Source organism: Anomaloglossus baeobatrachus, chromosome 2 (assembly GCF_048569485.1).
Source record: "Anomaloglossus baeobatrachus isolate aAnoBae1 chromosome 2, aAnoBae1.hap1, whole genome shotgun sequence".
Taxonomy (NCBI): Eukaryota; Metazoa; Chordata; class Amphibia; order Anura; family Aromobatidae; genus Anomaloglossus; species Anomaloglossus baeobatrachus.
Genome location: NC_134354.1, coordinates 87,704,652 through 87,723,542, shown reverse-complemented (window position 1 = coordinate 87,723,542; position 18,891 = coordinate 87,704,652). Strand labels below are relative to the sequence as shown.

General features: G+C 50.9%; 1 protein-coding gene across 1 annotated transcript in view; it reads right to left on the bottom strand.

Annotated features, from left to right (window-relative positions):
* The window catches only part of DCBLD2 (discoidin, CUB and LCCL domain containing 2), a 135,200-nt gene that overhangs the window by 16,782 nt on the left and 99,527 nt on the right, over positions 1–18,891 (bottom strand). Inside the window, exon 12 of the mRNA XM_075335143.1 lies at positions 15,267–15,360. Within this exon, the coding sequence (XP_075191258.1) occupies positions 15,267–15,360 (94 nt within the window). The remainder of the gene's footprint in view (positions 1–15,266; positions 15,361–18,891) is intronic.

Here is an 18,891-nt window from a genome sequence, read left to right as displayed (position 1 = left end):
TCTGTGACAGGCGAGAAAAAGAAACTTCCTTCAGAGTCTCGAAAGGCGGCTTCTGGAGAGCAACTAGAACCCTGTTCAGATCCCATGGATCTAACGGCCGCTTGTACGGGGGTACGATATGACAAACCCCCTGCGGGAACGTGCACACCTTAGAAAGACGTGCTAGCCGCTTCTGAAAAAAACACGGATAGTGCTGAGACTTGCCCTTTGAGGGAGTCGAGCGACGAGCCCTTTTCTGACTCCTATTGTAGGAAGGAAAGAAAAGTAGGCAATGCAAATGGCCAGGGAGACACTCCCTGAGTAGAGCACCAGAATAAGAAAATCTTCCACGTTCTGTGGTATATCTTAGCAGACGTGGGCTTCCTAGCCAGTCTCATGGTGGCAACGACCCCTTGGGATAATCCTGAAGACGCTAGGATCCAGGACACAAAAGCCACCCAGTCAGGTTCAGGGCCGCAGAATTCCGATGGAGAAAACGGCCCTTGGGACAGTAAGTCTGGTCGGTCTGGTAGTGACCACGGTCGGCCGACCGTGAGATGCCACAGATCCGGGTACCACGATCTCCTCGGCCAGTCTGGTGCGACGAGTATGACGCGGCTGCAATCGGATCTGATTTTTGCGCAGTACTCTGGGCAAGAGTGCCAGAGGTGGAAACACATATGTGAGCCGGAACTGCGACCAATCTTGCACTAAGGCGTCTGCCGCCAGAGCTCTGTGATCGCGCGATCGTGCCATAAATGCCGGGACCTTGTTGGTGTGCCGAGACGCCATTAGGTCGACGTCCGGCACCCCCCAGCGGCAATAGATTTCCTGAAACACGTCCGAGTGAAGGGACCATTCCCCCGCGTCCATACCCTGGCGACTGAGGAAGTCTGCTTCCCAGTTTTCTACGCCCGGGATGTGAACTGCGGATATGGTGGATGCTGTGTCCTCCACCCACATGAGGATTCGCCGGACTTCCTGGAAGGCTTGCTGACTGCGCGCCCCTTCTTGGTGGTTGATGTATGCCACCGCTGTGGAGATGTCCGACTGGATTCGGATCTGCTCTCTTTCTAGCCACTTCTGGAAGGCTAATAGGGTAAGATACCCTGCCCCGATTTGAACATCGATCTGAAGGGTGGACTCCTGCTGAGTCCACGTCCCCTGAGCCATGTGGCGGAGACAAACTGCTCCCCACCCTGACAGACTCGTATCTGTCGTGACCAGTGCCCAGGATGGGGGCTATGGCCACTATAGCAGAGAGTCCTCGGCCGTCTGGGAAAGGGAGACTTCCCTGTCCAGGGAGGTTGACTGCCCGTCCCATTGGCGGAGAATGTCCCATTGCCGTTGGCGCAGATGAAACTGCGCAAAGAGAACTGCCTCGATGGCTGCCACCATCTTCCTTAGGAAGTGCATGAGGCGCCTTAAGGGGTGCGACTGGCCTTGAAGGAGAGACTGCACCTCTGTCTGCAGTGAACGCTGCTTGTTCAGCGGAAGCTTCACTATTGCTGATAGAGTATGAAACTCCATGCCGAGATACGTTAGTGATTGAGTCGGAGACAGATTTGACCTTGCCAAATTGATGATCCACCCGAAAGTCTGGAGAGTCTCCAGCGTAACATTCAGGCTGCGTTGGCATGCCTCGAGGGAGGGTGCTTTGACGAGTAGATCGTCCAAGTATGGGATCACCGGGTGTCCCTGAAAGTGCAAGACTGCTACCACTGCTGCCATGACCTTGGTGAACACCCGTGGGGCTGTCGCCAGACTGAATGGCAGAGCTACGAACTGAAGATGTTCGTCTCCTATCACAAAACGTAGAAAACGTTGGTGCTCCGTAGCAATTGGCACGTGGAGATAGTCATCTTTGATGTCTGTTGAGGCAAGGAAGTCTCCTCGAGACATTGAGGTAATGACGGATCGGAGGGCCATCCGGAACCGCCTGGAGTTCGCATGCTCGTTGAGCAGTGTCAGGACCAGAACGGGACGGAAGGAACCGTCCTTTTTTGGAGCCACAAAGAGATTGGAGTACAAACCCTCGCCCTCGTTCCTGAGGGGGGACAGGGATCACCACTCCTTCTGCTCTTAGAGCAACCACCGCCTGCAGCAGGGAAATGGAGTCGGAGGACGAGATTAGAACACTGTCCTGTGCACGTGAGCACAATGTTCGCCACCCACCGGTCTGTGACCTGTGGCAGCTAAATGTCGCCAAAGGCGGGGGGTTCTGCCATCAACCGCGGATGCGGAGAGAGAGAGAGAACTGAGAGTCCTGAGGAGACCGCCTTGTAGCGGTTCCTCCGACTGCCTTCCTTGGGCGTGATTGAGCCCGGCCGGAATCTGAGCCCGTCTGAGGTTTAGTAGCCCTTTTGCCCGAGGACAATTGGGACCTACCGGAGCTTGGGAAGGACCGAAACCTCGACTGTACTTTTAGGACAGTATTAACAGGGTAAGTCGCAGTGCAGACATTGCGGGTTACGGACGCCTCTGCGGTACAGATGTCCCTGTGCTCAAGGCCAGCTGCGCAAGAACAGCTGAAAAGGTTAGGTTGCCTATACGGCTGTGGATGCCGGAGCAACCGACACGCCGATAGCTTCCTAGACAGATTTCAACCAGAGTCCATCTGTCTGTGACTGGCGTCTTTAAGTGAAGCCCCATCTCCAGTGCAACTATGTCTCTAGACGCAAGCCTGGAGATTGGAGAATCCACCTTTGGACCCTGGGTCCAGCACTGACCGCGTCAGGGGAAAAGGGATAACGTGTATCCTAAAAACGTTTGGAGAAGACGCTTATCTGGTAAGCGTGGTGTTCCTGGACTGCTTCTCTGAAGTCAGCGTGGCCAGAAAAATACTCAACATCTGTGTGAGATACTGAAAAGGGACTTCTCCTGTTCGTCTCCTATCTCCACTGGGGGAGCTGAGGGAGAAAGATCCAACCTTCCATTGATGGACGGTATAGGATCATTCCGTATGGCGTTACCACCCGGTGTATCCGGATCGATAGCTATGTCAGTATCAAAGCCCTGAAGAGCTGCCTTTTGGTCAAGTAGATTGCCCATGGCCTGTCTGGACTGCAAGTCTCTATATTATGACAACTCCGTCCCTGTCCATGGACAGGGTTGACAGGTGGTTTCTTTGGCCACAACTAGTAGAGACCCAGGCAGACGAAGTGCTAGAGACCCCGGCACGTGCTACGGGGGAGCATGCACACAATGGGACGGTGTCATGAACAGCATCCCATGTAGTAAAAACAGCACTGAAAATCTGTGTTGCTGTTTTGCCGCTGCCGACTAGCTATCTAGAATTATATAGCCAAGATTGGTGACCGTACAGTGCAATGTATAGCATACAGGCATAAAGTACAAATGACCACTGCAGCACAAGCAATACAAGCAGCATAGAAGCCTGTGCCCTGGCACCCCTGCTCTTATGCTGCTGTATACTAGTCATCTAGGGGAATATAGCCAAGAGTGACCCTACAGTGCAATGTATAGCATACCAGCACAAGTACAAATGAACACTGCAGCACATGCAATACAAGCAGCATAGAAGCCTGTGCCCTGGCACCCCAGCTCTTCTGCTGCTGTAGACAAGTCATCTAGGGGAATATGGCCCAGAAGAGTGACCATACAGTGCAATGTATAGCATACAAGCACAAGTACAAATGCACACTGCAGCCCATGCAATACAAGCAGCATAGAAAAAAACCTGTGCCCCAGCACCCTTGGTTTTCTGCTGCTGTAGTCTAGCCATTCCAGGAGAATATAGCTAAGACTAGCGACTGTACAGTGCAATGTATAACACATAAACACAAATGAACACCTCAGTCGTGCAATACAAGCAGCCTAGAAAGCCTGTGCCTTAGCACACCTGCTTTCCTGCTGCTAATGTGTCGCTCCCCAAGCGGGCATATAGCGACCTGTGCAGTTAAAAACAACACATGTACACACTGCAGTTATCTGTGGTCAGCACTATGTGTGCCGCTTACCGCCCGCCTATAAGCGGGTGTATGATCGCCACCGTCCTGCCTGGTTGCCGAAAATCCGAGCTCGGACTTCAGTAATGGCTGCCGGCTTCTTCCCCAGCTCATGTGAGGAGGGGCGGGCCGTGGGCGTGCCCCCAAGGCAGAGCGGGAATCCGGCGCCCGACAGTGTGCAGTGAGAGGGCTGGAGCATGTAAAAAGGCTCCAGCCCTCGGCGCTGCTGATTGCTCAGCGCCTGTCCCCTTCCCTGAGTGACAGGGAGGGGGCGGGAACGAAGCGGCACTAGGCCGCAGAAGCCGGGGACTGGATTTATAAGCGCCGCCGCCGTAAAAGCGCGGTCGGCGCCCAGTCCCCGGCGAACTACAAGTCCCAGCCGCGCCGCCGCTCCCGGAGCGTCCGGCGCGGTAGTTCCCAAAACACAAAGTCACTCAGCAAAGCTGCAGTGACTGTAACCCATTACTGTCCCCGGCGCACTAGCACACCCAGCAAGTCTGGAGTGTGCTGTGCCTGTGTGTACGGGGACACAGAGTACCTGTAATGGTGCAGGGCCATGTCCCTGAACGGTACTCCAGCTCCGTATCCAACAGGTTCAAATGGGTCTGTGGATGGAGCCCGGCGTCAGAGCTTTGAGGCCGGCAGGATCCCACTTCCACAGAGCCCCCCAGGGGGATGTGGAAGGAAAGCAGCATGTGGGCTCCAGCCTCCGTACCAGCAATAGGTACCTCAACCTTACAACACCATCCAGGGGTGAGAAGGGAGCATGCTGGGGACACTATATGTGTCCTCTTTTCTTCCATCCGAAATAGTCAGCAGCTACTGCTGACTAAAATCTGTGGAGCTATGCGTGGATGTCTGACCTCCTTCGCACACAAAGCTAAAACTGGAGAACCCGTGATACCACGGGGGGGGTATAGCCAGAGGGGGAGGGGCCTTGCACTTTTGATGTAGTGCTTTGTGTGGCCTCCAGAGGGCAGTAGCTATACCCCAATCGTCTGGGTCTCCCAATAGAGCGCTGAAGAAAAAACGTTCATGACGCATGTTAAAAAAACGTAGTGTGAAAGCAGCCTAACAGTAGTTGGGTTTGCCCTGTAATAGCTAGTTTTATCCAGAAGGTGTCACTGGTGCAACAGATGTCAGCAGCACATTATCATTAATTGCAAAAAATCAGCTACTTATTGATCTGCTTTGCTTATTATTACTTCTGTAGATCACCACATTTGTAACCCATATGTAGAAGAGCCATTTTACCACCTTGTATTTGCATATATGATAAACTTTCCAAGTTTTTACAAATCTTTCACCGCTCTTCCTTTTCTTGTTAAAGGGGACCTGTCAGGTCCAACATGCACCCAGAACCACGAGCAGTTCTGGGTGTATATTGCTAATCCCTGCCTAACCGTCCCTGTATACACTAGCATAGATAAAGAGATCTGTAGAAAAAGTATTTCTAAAGATCTTTTACCATATGCTAATGAGCAAGGGGTCTAATCTCCTGGGCGTTAGGCAGTGTATACACTTAGACAGGGACTAGCAATATACACCCAGAACTGCTCATGGTTCTGGGTGCATATTGCACCTGACAGGTTCCCTTTAAGACTTTGCTACTTAGAACAAGCTTTCCAGGAGTTCCATAATTTAATAAGGTTTCTTTCGTGATCTCATGACCTTTCTCATTTTTAACCAGATCGGTCACCAAATTTCCCAACACAATGTGCATACATTGTTAAATAAATATATTAGACCTGATGGGGCTGGTGTGTTAACTTTGCAAACAATTATACAGCCATTGTGACATTGATTTTCAAAGTTGTTCTGCATTTCATAAGCTCATGCTGACTATTAATTTAATCAAAATTACACAGCCATTCTTATGATGATTTTCAAAGTTAAGCACACCAGCCTCATCAGGTCCAAAAGATCTAGTTGTTAATGTATGTGAAATCTTGAGACAGATCCGCTTTAAGTTTTTTTTTTTTGTTTTTTATTCCTCAGCTTACTTTTGTTCAATTCAAAAAGGTGGAATGTTTTGTTACTCCCAAATATAGCACATAACAGAATGGAAATCTGTATTTTTTGCATGGAAGCCCCTTGCAAAACAAATATCATAGCAGTGGTACATTACACTTAAAAGGATACAAACACATTTTTCTTTCACTTAAGTTCATTTTTATCAATGGGGCTTCATGAAAGGGAATCGGTCACCAAGTTTTTGCCACCTAATCTGAGAGCAGCATAATGTAGGGGCAGAGATCCTGATAACAGCGATGTGTCACTTACTGGGCTGCTTAGTGTAGTTTGATAAAATCTGTTTTATCAGCAGGAGATTATTATTGGAGGACTACTTCGCGTGCTGCCAGGTAGTCCAGCATATTCATGAGCTCTGTATAACTGCTAGATCTGCAGCAGAAAAAACATTGATTTTTTTTGTCAAAATGACAAACAGCTCAGTAAGTGACACATCGCTGGAATCAGGGTCTCTGTCTCCACATTATGCTGCTCTCAGATGGGGGAGCAAAAATATGGTGACAGATTCCCTTTAATAATGTTAAAGTACAAGGTGGCCATAAAATAACCTAAGGTGTTTGGAGCCGTGTGCAGACTGACCCAGGGGACAGAATTGGCTGAAAATTGATATGTATGCTATTCAAGGCATGGGGAAATGGAAGGCATCTTTAAAAAAAAAAGACCTTTTGGAGAACTTTCCACGCTGTGCTGTATCTGAGCCCCAATTGCCTGGAAACACTGTGTGCACTACTGTTCCCGGCAGGGTTGTTTGTGCCCTGTTCCACGACGGCAGTGGCAATGTCCTCCATAACCTCTCTGCTTACGGGTAGTCAACCGTGCCCTGGCTGAATACTCAGTAACCCTGTTGCCTCAAAACGTGTCATCATCTGTCTCAGCGGATTGCCAGCCATTGGACCGCTGTGTGTGTGAAGGTCTTTCAAACGACGAAAGCCTCTTAGTGCAGCAGTAGCATTCCTGGCACTCATAAAACAACCGCACTAACAGCGCACAATCCGGCAAAGAGACAGGCATCTGGCAGACTAAAGGTGGCTTTACACGCTGCGACATCGCTAGCCGATGCTAGCGATGGTGAGCGTGATAGCACCCGCCCCTATCGTTATGGCGATATGTGAAGACAGCTGCCGTAGCAAACATTATCGCTACGGCAGCGTCACACGTACTTACCAGCTCGGTGACGTCGCTGTGACTGGCGAACCGCCTCCTTTCTAAGGGGGCGGTTCGCTTGGCGTCACAGCAACGTCACTAAGCGGCCGCCCAATCAAAGCGGAGGGGCGGAGATGAGCGGGACGAACATCCCACCCACCTTATTCCTTCCTCATTGCTGGCGTGTAGCAGGTAAGGAGAGGTTCCTCGTGCCTGCGGCGTCACACGTAGTGATGTGTGCTGCCGCAGGGACGATGATCAACTTCGCCCACGCGACAGCAGCGATAATTGAGAAGGGACCCCCATGTCAACGAAGGGCGATTTTGGACGTTTTTGCAACGATCCAAAATCGCTCCTAGGAGTCACACACAACGAGATCGCTACAGCGGCCGGATGTGTGTCACAAAATCTGTGACCTCAACAAGATCGCTGTAGCGAAATTGTAGCGTGTAAAGCCCGCTTAAGTTGCAAGTCGCGCTCACTGTACAGCGCCACTTTTTCAGCTGGTGGGGAGTTTTGGTATTATTTTTTTTTTTTTTTTTAAGATGCCTTCCGTTTACCCATGCCTTGAATAGCTTAAGTACCAATTTTCAGCCAATTCTGTCCACTGGGTCAGTCTGCACACGACTCCAAACATCTCAGGTTATTTTATGGCCACCTTGTATTTCATTTCTACAGCCTCGATGTATCATAGTACATAGACAAGCTCATGGACTCATTTGCAGTTTTCTGACAGCGGGGACTGCTTGCACTATCCCTCTTCTTCTGAACAATGTTGTAGGCTGGTTTTTTTTAATCAAATTTGATTTGGTAATATATGAGCTTAGAAAATGGTTGAGAAGAATTACAGACCCTGCAGTCAGAAAGATCACTGACAGCAGACTACAGAATGTGCCATTTGTGAATATGTGCTGTGAAATGTAAAAACTGTAAAAGGCAGAGTCTCAAGAATAAAGAGAATTTTGTTTACTTACCGTAAATTCTTTTTCTTATAGTTCCGTATTGGGAGACCCAGACCATGGGTGTATAGCTTCTGCCTCCGGAGGACACACAAAGTACTACACTCAAAAGTGTAGCTCCTCCCTCTGAGCTTATACACCCCCTGGAGAAACCAGATCTAGCCAGTTTAGTGCAAAAGCTGAAGGAGAATAGCCACCCACAAGTAAAAACAGAGCAAGAACAGGAACAACCGGAGCCTCTGTCTACGACAACAGCCGGTGATAACACGCGGAACAAGAAACTGCCAACAGGCAACAGGGAGGGTGCTGGGTCTCCCAATACGGAACTATAAGAAAAAGAATTTACGGTAAGTAAACAAAATTCTCTTTTTCTTTATCGTTCCTATGGGAGACCCAGACATTGGGACGTCTCAAAGCAGTCCATGGGTGGGAATAAACAGAAAAAACTGAGAAGTAGGCAGAGCCTTACTTCACAAATGGGCGACAGCCGCCTGAAGGATGCGTCTGCCCAAGCTCGCATCTGCCGAAGCATGAGCATGCACTTGGTAGTGCTTTGAAAAGGTATGCAGGCTAGTCCAAGTGGCAGCCTGACAGACTTGCTGAGCCGTAGCCTGGTGCCTGAAAGCCCAAGAGGCACCGACAGCTCTGGTCGAGTATGCCTTGATCCCCGGCGGGGGAGGCACCTGAGAACACTGGTAGGCCTCTGAAATGGTCGACCTAATCCAACGGGCTAAGGTCGGCTTAGAAGCAGAGAGGCCCTTACGCCGACCTGTGATTAGCACAAAAAGAGTGGTACACCGCCTAAGAGCAGCGGTGCGAGACACATAGATCCGGAGCGCCCGCACCAGATCCAGAGTATGCAACGCTTTTTCAAAGCGATGAACAGGAGCCGGACAAAAGGAAGGCAGGGTAATGTCCTGGTTAAGGTGGAAAGGAGAAACCACCTTAGGGAGAAAGTCCGGGGTCGGACGGAGAACCACCTTGTCTTGATGGAAAACCAAAAAAGGTGACTCCGAAGAGAGCGCAGCCAAAACAGAGACTCTCCTGAGGGAAGTTATGGCCACTAGAAAGACCACTTTCTGTGAAAGACGAAACAAAGGAACCTCCCTAAGAGGCTCAAAGGGGGGTTTCTGCAAGGCCGTGAGGACCAAATTGAGGTCCCAGGGATCCAAGGGGCGCCGGTAAGGCGGAATGATGTGAGAGACACCCTGCATGAAGGTGCGGACCTGAGCCAGCCGGGCGATACGCCGCTGGAAAAACACTGACAGAGCTGAGACTTGTCCCTTGAGAGAATTGAGGGACAGTCCTAGCTGCAGACCGGACTGTAGAAAAGACAGAAGGGTCGGCAAGGAAAAAGGCCAAGGGGCATGGCCGGAAGAGCGACACCAGGACAGGAAAATCTTTCAAGTCCTGTGATAGATCCTGGCCGAGGAAGACTTCCGAGCCCGAGTCATAGTGGAAATGACTTCAGGAGGAATACCAGAAGCCGTCAAGATCCAGGACTCAAGAGCCACGCCGTCAATCTGAGAGCCGCAGAATTCTGGTGGAAAAACGGACCTTGTGAGAGAAGGTCTGGACGGTCCGGAAGATGCCACGGCACCTCTACGGACAGATGGAGCAGGTCCGGGTTCCAAGCTCGCCTGGGCCAGTCTGGAGCAATGAGCATGACCCGACGACCCTCCATTCTGATCTTGCGCAGGACTCTGGGCAAGAGAGCTAGAGGGGGAAACACGTAGGACAGACGAAACTGGGACCAATCTTGAACCAGAGCGTCCGCTGCGAAGGCCTGAGGATCGTGGGAGCGAGCCACGTAAACGGGAACCTTGTTGTTGTGACGGGATGCCATTAGGTCCACGTCCGGAGTGCCCCACTTGCGGCAGATTGACTGAAACACTGCCGGATGCAGGGACCACTCGCCACTGTCCACGGTTTGACGGCTGAGATAATCTGCCTCCCAGTTTTCCACGCCTGGGATGTGGACTGCGGATATGGTGGACTTGGAGTCCTCCGTCCATTGAAGGATGCGTTGTACCTCCAACATTGCCAGGTGGCTGCGTGTCCCGCCCTGGTGATTGATGTAGGCAACCGCTGTCGCGTTGTCTGACTGGACTCGGATGTGCTTGCCCGCCAATAGGTGGTGAAAAGCTAGGAGAGCCAGGAGCACGGCTCTGGTTTCCAGCACATTGATCGAGAGGGCTGACTCGGACGGAGTCCAAGTGCCCTGTGCTCGGTGGTGGAGACATACCGCTCCCCAGCCGGATAGACTGGCATCCGTGGTGAGGACCACCCAGGACGGAGCCAGGAAGGAGCGTCCCTGAGACAGAGAGAGGGGCCGAAGCCACCACTGAAGAGAGCTCCTGGTCTGTGGCGACAGGGCCACTAACCTGTGCAAGGAGGAAGGCCGCTTGTCCCAACAGCGGAGAATTTCCAGCTGCAGAGGACGCAGATGGAACTGGGCAAATGGAACAGCCTCCATTGACGCCACCATCTGACCCAGCACCTGCATCAGGTGCCTGATGGAATAACGGCGGGGCCTCAGCAGAGAGCGCACCGCCAGTTGGAGGGATTGCTGTTTGATCAAGGGCAACTTCACAAGTGCCGGAAGAGTCTCGAACTGCATCCCTAGGTACGTGAGACTCTGGGTCGGAGTCAGAGTGGATTTGGGCAGATTGACCAGCCACCCGAATTGGGCTAGAGTGGTGAGAGTGAGCGAGACACTCCGCTGACAGTCTGCGCTGGATGAAGCCTTGACTAGAAGGTCGTCCAGGTAAGGGATCACTGCCAACCCCTGGAGGTGCAGAACCGCAATCACTGCTGCCATGACTTTGGTGAATACCCGAGGGGCCGTGGCTAACCCGAAGGGGAGAGCCACGAATTGGAAATGTTCGTCTCCAATTCCAAAACGTAGCCAACGCTGGTGAGAAACTGCAATTGGCACATGGAAATAGGCATCTCTGATGTCGATGGATGCCAGGAAATCTCCTTGGGTCATTGAGGCAATGACTGACCGCAGAGATTCCATGCGAAAATGCCGCACCTGAACATGCTTGTTAAGAAGCTTGAGATCCAGGATGGGCCGGAAGGAACCGTCCTTTTTGGGGACTAGGAAGAGATTTGAGTAGAAACCTATGAACCGTTCCCGGGCGGGAACCGGTACAATTACTCCGTTGGCCTGCAAGGATGCCACGGCCTGAGAGAAGGCGGCGGCCTTGGAACAGGGGGGAGTTGACAGAAAAAAATCTGTTTGGCGGGCTGGAAGAGAATTCTATCCTGTAGCCGTGGGAGATGACATCCCGCACCCACTGATCGGAGACGTGTTGAAACCACGCGTCGCCAAAGTGGGAGAGCCTGCCACCGACTAAAGACGGTGCTGGCGCGGACAGATAGTCAAGAGGAGGCTGCCTTGGTGGCAGCAGCTCCTGCGGTCTTATGTGGAAGCGCCTTTGCGCGCCAGTTGGATTTTTGGTCCTTGGCTGAGATAGAGGACGAGGCCGAGGGCTTAGAGGACGACCAGTTGGAGGAACGAAAGGAACGAAACCTCGACTGGTTCCTACCCTGGACAGGTTTCCTGGTTTTGGTTTGTGGCATGGAAGTACTCTTCCCGCCAGTAGCTTCCTTAATAATTTCATCCAGTTGTTCACCGAACAGCCTGGACCCAGCAAAAGGGAGCCCAGCCAGGTACTTCTTTGAAGAAGCATCTGCCTTCCACTCTCGAAGCCACAAGATCCTGCGGATAGCGAGGGAATTAGCCGAAGCCACCGCAGTGCGGTGAGAAGCCTCCAGCATGGCAGACATGGCATAGGATGAAAAAGCGGAAGCTTGGGAAGTTAAGGCAACCATTTCGGGCATAGATTCCCTGGCGAGGGAATGCATCTCCTCCAAGGAAGCAGAGATGGCTTTGAGAGCCCACACTGCTGCAAAAGATGGGGAGAACGAGGCCCCTACCGCCTCATATACAGATTTGGCCAGAAGGTCAACCTGGCGGTCAGTGGAATCCTTAAGAGAGGTGCCATCAGCCACTGATACCACGGTCCGGGCCGAGATTCTAGACACCGGGGGGTCTACCTTTGGTGAATGAGCCCACTCCTTGACCACCTCCAGTGGAAAGGGAAAACGGTCATCAGAGCCACGCTTTGGGAAGCGCTTGTCAGGACAGGCCCTAGGCTTGGTCACAGCGGCCTGAAAACTGGAGTGGTTAAAGAACACACTCTTTGTCCTCTTAGGCAAGGTAAACTGGTGCTTTTCTGCCAGAGAGGGTTGCTCCTCTGATACTGGCGGATTGAGGTCCAGTACAGAATTAATGGACGCAATCAAATCACTAACATCTGAGTCACTTTCGGACAGATCAATGGGGCACATGGAGGTAGCCTCCGAGCCCCCTGTAAAGGCATCCTCCTCGTCCTGCGAGTCAGCCTCTGAAACAGAGCCGCGGGACGAGGAAGGGGAGGGAGCCCTACGTCTCCTCTTAGGAGGACGGGTACTGGGACCAGATGAGGAATCCTCAGTGAGCTCCGCTGAGAGAGCCCTAGCAGCAGAGGCACCCTGTGAAGGGGGCTGCTGCATGTTCAGCAAAGTCCGGGACAGCTGTCCCATGGAGTCGGCAAAAGACTGGGAGATAGACCTGGTTAAGGATTCTACCCAAGCCGGGGGTTCAGCCACAGGAGCCGGAGCAGCCTGAGAGACCACTGTGGGTGCGATTCCAGGCTGAGGTATTGTCAGGTTAGAGCAGGCATCACAATGTGGATAGGTGCTCGGTTCAGGCAGTATGAGCTTACATGCAGTGCATACTGAATACTGCTTTGGAGCCTTGCTCCTCGTGTGTGACATGCTGCTGAAGTGGGGGCTCTGGTAGAGTGACCCCCAGAGAGTATATACAGAGGCCCACAACCAGAGGTTGTGGCTTACCAGACCGCTGGAGCGGTGTTGTGTGCCCTCCAGATCCCGAAGCCCGGACCCCCAAGCACCTCAGCAGGGATGCTGCAGCCAGCGCTGATCGCAGAGCAAACGCTGATAAAATGGCGCTGGAGCGAGGAGAGGGGGCGGGACCACTCTGAAAGCGGGAACTGGAGGGCCAAATAGACTTACAGGGGAGGAGACATGTACTCAGTGAGAAGTGTCTCTCCCATGTGCAAACCAGCCGCTGGGCGGAGCCGCACTGTCCCTCTGCATGAATGACATGCGAGGGCAGTGAAATTGAAAGTAGGCCTCCGGCGAAGCCGGGGCCTAAACTTGAGTGGTGCGGCCGGCGCGCAGGCACCATCGGCGCGGTTCTCAGGCGACAGCCAGAGAACCGACCGGAAATGTCAGAAAACTCACTCAGCACACTCTCCCACCATAATAAAGTACAGGGACCCCCAGAATATAAACGTCTCAGGTACTTAGCTTGCTGAGACGCAGGGTTCCAAGTCCCTGGGGATGAGTGCTCCGTCCAGCAGGGTCCTGAAGGGCTGCGGATGGAGACCGGTCTCATGCCAAGCATGGAGAACCGTGCTGGCTCCCACTTCAAGCCAGAGCCTGAGGGATGGTGAAGGAGCGCGGCATGTAAGGCTCCAGCCTTGGAATCAACCTTAACAGCACCGCCGACACAGTGGGGTGAGAAGGGACATGCCGGGGATCCAGACTTGGACCCGCTTTTCTTCAAACTCTTTCCAAAAAAAAATGAAAAATCAGATGAGAATGCATGTGTGGATGTGCCTCCTGAACACAAAGCAATGAACTGGCTAGATCTGGTTTCTCCAGGGGGTGTATAAGCTCAGAGGGAGGAGCTACACTTTTGAGTGTAGTACTTTGTGTGTCCTCCGGAGGCAGAAGCTATACACCCAATGTCTGGGTCTCCCATAGGAACGATAAAGAAAACTAAACTTTTATCTTTATCATTTTTTCCAGCATATAACATTATGAAACTTTGCAAATCTCTTTATTAAGAGATGTATTTTAATTTCTATAAAAATATTGCAAGTAAATGGCTTCTAGATCCTGGCTTTTCCCCAAACTACTTGCAGAACATACTCCTTTGGGGTACAGATGATGGCAGTGAAAGGCTCAGCACCTGTCACCTGTGTTCTGTTTATCAGAATAATCTCTAGCAGTAGTTTATCTCCAGAGTTACAGTATGTGTACAGTGACAGGGTGATCTAAAAGGCCAAAGTAATTTTCATTCTAAATCCCTATTTAGTTCCATAATTTAAACTATTTTCTAATATACTTGCATTAAAAATTCCCTATCCTTTCCTAACTACACCAACATCTTCTTTCTCCCTACTTCCTTTGTGATAATGCTTCGTTTATGAATCCTCGTGCAGACAGGGATACTCAAACGAGCGTCATCAGAGGGCAGAGGCTGCAGTCACTGCCGCCTCCGTGAAATGAAGTGTCATCAGTGACACTTTTTTCAGGGGCTGGGCTAGCTCCTGCCCACTGTGCACAATGACAGCGCGCTCTCTGTTGTCAGCTCAAATCAGCAGTAACAAGCTGGCAACAGAGCAGTATCAGAATACCCGACGTACAGAGATCAGTGACATCTACTGCAATGGCAGAGTGCGTTTCGCTGTGGCTTCTTCCAGGAACAAATATCAACATTGTCCCTGGAAGGAGCCGTGGCGAAACACGTTGGGCATCCCAAGGTCATAGATTGCATGCACCATGTTCAGGTTAGATTGTTAACTCTTCAAGCTCATCAAGAGAATGCCAAGAGTGTGCAAAGCAGTAATCAAAGAAAAAGGTAGCTACTTTGAAGAACCTAGAATATAAGTCATATTGTCAGTTGTTTCACACATTTTTGTTAAGTATTTCATTCCACATGTGTTAATTCATAGTTTTGATGCCTTCAATGTGAATCTCCAATTTTCAGAGTCATGAAAACTCTTTGAATGAGAAGGTGTGTCCAAACTTTTGGTCTGTACGGTGTGTGTGTGTGTGTGTGTGTGTGTGTGTGTGTGTGTGTAACATACTTAGTTATGCTTTTACTTTGCTCATTCTTTTGCTCGTGCTCTTGTGGCGGTGCAATTATCTATTCCCAGATTACAGAGGGTTTACCATCGAGCCATTGCATCATCCAAACACGTTCCAGTAGGAGGTTAATTACCGCAGTTGTGCAATCCTCCGCACATTACACGAGTTTATGGCAGTGGTATATACAAAATATAAGCAGGCCTTGAGCAGAGTGAGTGCAAAAAGTGTGACCAACCTGTTTCTCCAGTGCCAGGCGCAAACGAGCAGCACTACCACGCTGGTGCAGACCATGACTAACGCAGGGACCAGGATGGCTGCCAAGGGTACATCTGTAATCCATTAAAAACAAGAGCAGCTTACACGCCAGTCACAGAGCACATTCTTGTGTAGGTGTTGGAAGGAGTAACCTCTTCCCGATCACCAGTGTAACAAAGGCAGCAATCTCACACAACACTCAGCAAAATTCAGCCGCAGCAGACTATGACACATCCAGATAACAAACGAGAAGGAGAGCATGGAAGCAAAAGCCCACCAGATTAGGAAAACATTTCAAGCTACTACTTCCCAACTGGCAAAATCAGAAAAACTGCTTGCTTTACATTATAATGCTAAGTATACAACCTATACATAATGTGGTAAGACTCAATTCACATTCACACCAAGTTCAGCTCTGTGGTAGTTCCCAATGCAGCAACAAATGGACATCATTCCAATTGATATCACTCAATAGGATCTATCAATATGGTCCTTGCATTAAAAAGGGGTTAAAGAAGTTGTCCACTACTTTTTCATTGATGGTCTATCCTTAGGATACGTCATCAATGTCTAATCGGTGGGGGTGCGAGGTGTCAGACCCCAGGCTATCAGTTGTTCTCGGTGCCGGTAGCAGGCGGAGCTGCCCAGTTAACCGATAGCGGCCACAGCCGATTCTGCACATCTGCTTCTCATTCAAATCAATAGGAGGCAGATGTGCATTACCAGGCTGCTATCAGTTGACAGGCCAGATTTGGAGCTGAGCATTTTCCACCACCTGTTTTGCCGCTGGCACCATGCACAGCTGATAGGCTGGGGTCTGACACCCTGCACGCCTGCTGATCGGACACTGATGAACTAACCTAAGGATAGGCCATCAATATAATAGTGGAAACCTCTTTAAAATCTGCAGTCACTGTCACTGCAGACTTGTGAATCCACACAATGCACACTGCCAAGATTCTCTGGTGCTGGGTGCAGGTGATCATGTGACCACTAGTATGCGATTTGCATACTTCAAACCACATTCCAACTAGATATGACCAGCCTCATTCAATTCACCTGTATTGAAAGAGGCCGCACAGGTCTAGTTGCACGTCACCACATGTATGCAAATCTCATACATGCAGTCATGCTCCCACCCGGTCTTTGTGCCAGAGAATCCTGACACACTGCACACTGAGGATTCACAAGTCTGCAGTCAAAGTGACTGTAGACTTTAACCACAACCCTAGACAACCCCAGACATCATAAATGTAGTGTAAACATAACGAAAGTCAATTCAGATATCCATTTGAGTTTTTGGCTTTGTTCACATCTGTATTGCACTTTCCATCACATCAGAGACATCAGCAGTTAACACTGACTCATTGACTGCCAGCTTAGTTTAAAGGCTTTGGGGGCATTTTTGACATGAAAAGAAGGGAATTTTGTTTACTTACCGTAAATTCCTTTTCTTCTAGCTCCAATTGGGAGACCCAGACAATTGGGTGTATAGCTATTGCCTCCGGAGGCCACACAAAGTATTACACTTAAAAGTGTAAGGCCCCTCCCCTTCTGGCTATACACCCCCAGTGGGATCACTGGCTCACCAGTTTTAGTGCCAAAGCAAGAAGGAGGAAAGCCAATAACTGGTTTAAAGACCAATTCAATCCGAGGAAACATCGGAGAACTGAACCATACCACATGAACAACATGTGTACCCGAAAAAACAGAAAAACCCCGAGAAAACAGGGCGGGTGCTGGGTCTCCCAATTGGAGCTAGAAGAAAAGGAATTTACGGTAAGTAAACAAAATTCCCTTCTTCTTTTTCGCTCCTAATTGGGAGACCCAGACAATTGGGACGTCCAAAAGCAGTCCCTGGGTGGGTAAAAGAATACCTCGTGATAGGGCCGTCAAACAGCCCTTTCCTACAGGTGGGCAATCGCCGCCTGAAGGACTTATCTACCTAGGCTGGCGTCTGCCGAAGCGTAGGTATGCACCTGAAAATGCTTGGTAAAAGTATGCAGACTCAATCAGGTAGGTGCCTGACACACCTGCTGAGCCGTAGCCTGGTGCCGTAATGCCCAGGATGCACCCACGGCTCTGGTAGAATGGGCCTTCAGCCTTGAGAGAACCAGAAGCCCAGTAGAACTGTAGGTTTCAAGAATTGGTTCCTCGATCCCCCGAGCCAGGGTGGATTCAGAAGCTTGCGACTGTTTACGCCGACCAGCGACAAGGACAAAGAGTGCATCCGGGTGGCGCAGGAGCGCCATGCGGGAAGTAGAACCTGAGTGCTCTCACCAGAACCAACAGATGCAAATCCTTCTGAAATTGATGGACTGGACGAGGACACAAAGAAGGTGAGGTGATATCCTGATTGATATGAAAGTGGGATACCACCTTAGGGAGAAATTCCGGAATCGGACGCAGAACTACCCTGTCCTGGTGAAGGACCAGGAAGGGAGATTTGTATGAGAGCGTTGCTAGCTCGGAAACTCTCCTAAGAGACGAGACCGTTACTAGAAGGCCACTTCCCGAGAAAAGCGGGAAGGGAGACCTCTTTCAAAGGCTCGAAAGGCGGCATCTGGAGAGCAATTAGAACCTTGTTCAGATCCCAGGGCTCTAACGGCCGCCTGTACGGAGTGCTGAGAAGACAAACTCCCCGTAGGAACGTGCGTACCTGAGGAAGTCGTTTCTGAAAAAATACAGATAGCGCTGAGACTTGTCCCTAAAGGGAACTGAGCGACAACCCTTTTTCCAACCTAGATTGCAGGAAGGAAGGAAACATAGACGATGCAACCGGCCAGGGAGAAACACCCTGCGCCGAGCACCGAGAAAAGAATATCTTCCACGTCCTGTGGTCAATCTTGGCGGACGTTGGTATGCTAGCCTGTCTCATGGTGGCAACCACGTCCTGAGGTAATCCTGACGACACTAGGTTCCAGGACTCAAGCCACACCATCAGGTTGAGGGCCGTAGAATTCAAATGGAAGAATGGCCCTTGAGACAGCCAGTCTGATTGGTCTGGTAGTGCCCCCGGTTAGCCTACCGTGAGGCACCACAGAACCGGGAACCACAACATCCTCGGCCAATCTGTAGCGACGAGGATGGCGCGGCCGCAGTCGGTCCTGATCTAACGCAGCACTCTGGGCAACAATGCCAGAGGTGGCACATAAGGTAGCTGGAACTGCGACCAATGCTGAACTAAGGCGTCTGCCGCCAGAGCTCGATGATTGTGAAACCGTGCTATGAAGCTGGCACATTGTTGTTGTGCCGTGACGCCATTAGATCGACGTCCGGCCTCTGTCAGCGGCGCCAGATCTCCTGAAACCCGTCCGGGTGAAGAGACCATACTCTTTCGGCCACACCCCGGCGACTTAGGAAGTCAGCTTCCTAGTTTTCCACGCCTGGGATGTGAACTGTGGATATGGTGGATGCCGTGTCTTCCACCCACATCAGAACCTGCCGGACTTCCTGGAAGGCTTGCCGGTTGCGCGTTCTTCCTTGGTGGTTGATGTATGCCACCGCTGTGGAGTTGTCCGACTGAAGTCGGATTTGCTTGCTTTCCAGCTGCTGTTGGAAGGTTTGTAGGGCAAGATACACTGCTCTGTGTTCAAGAACATTGA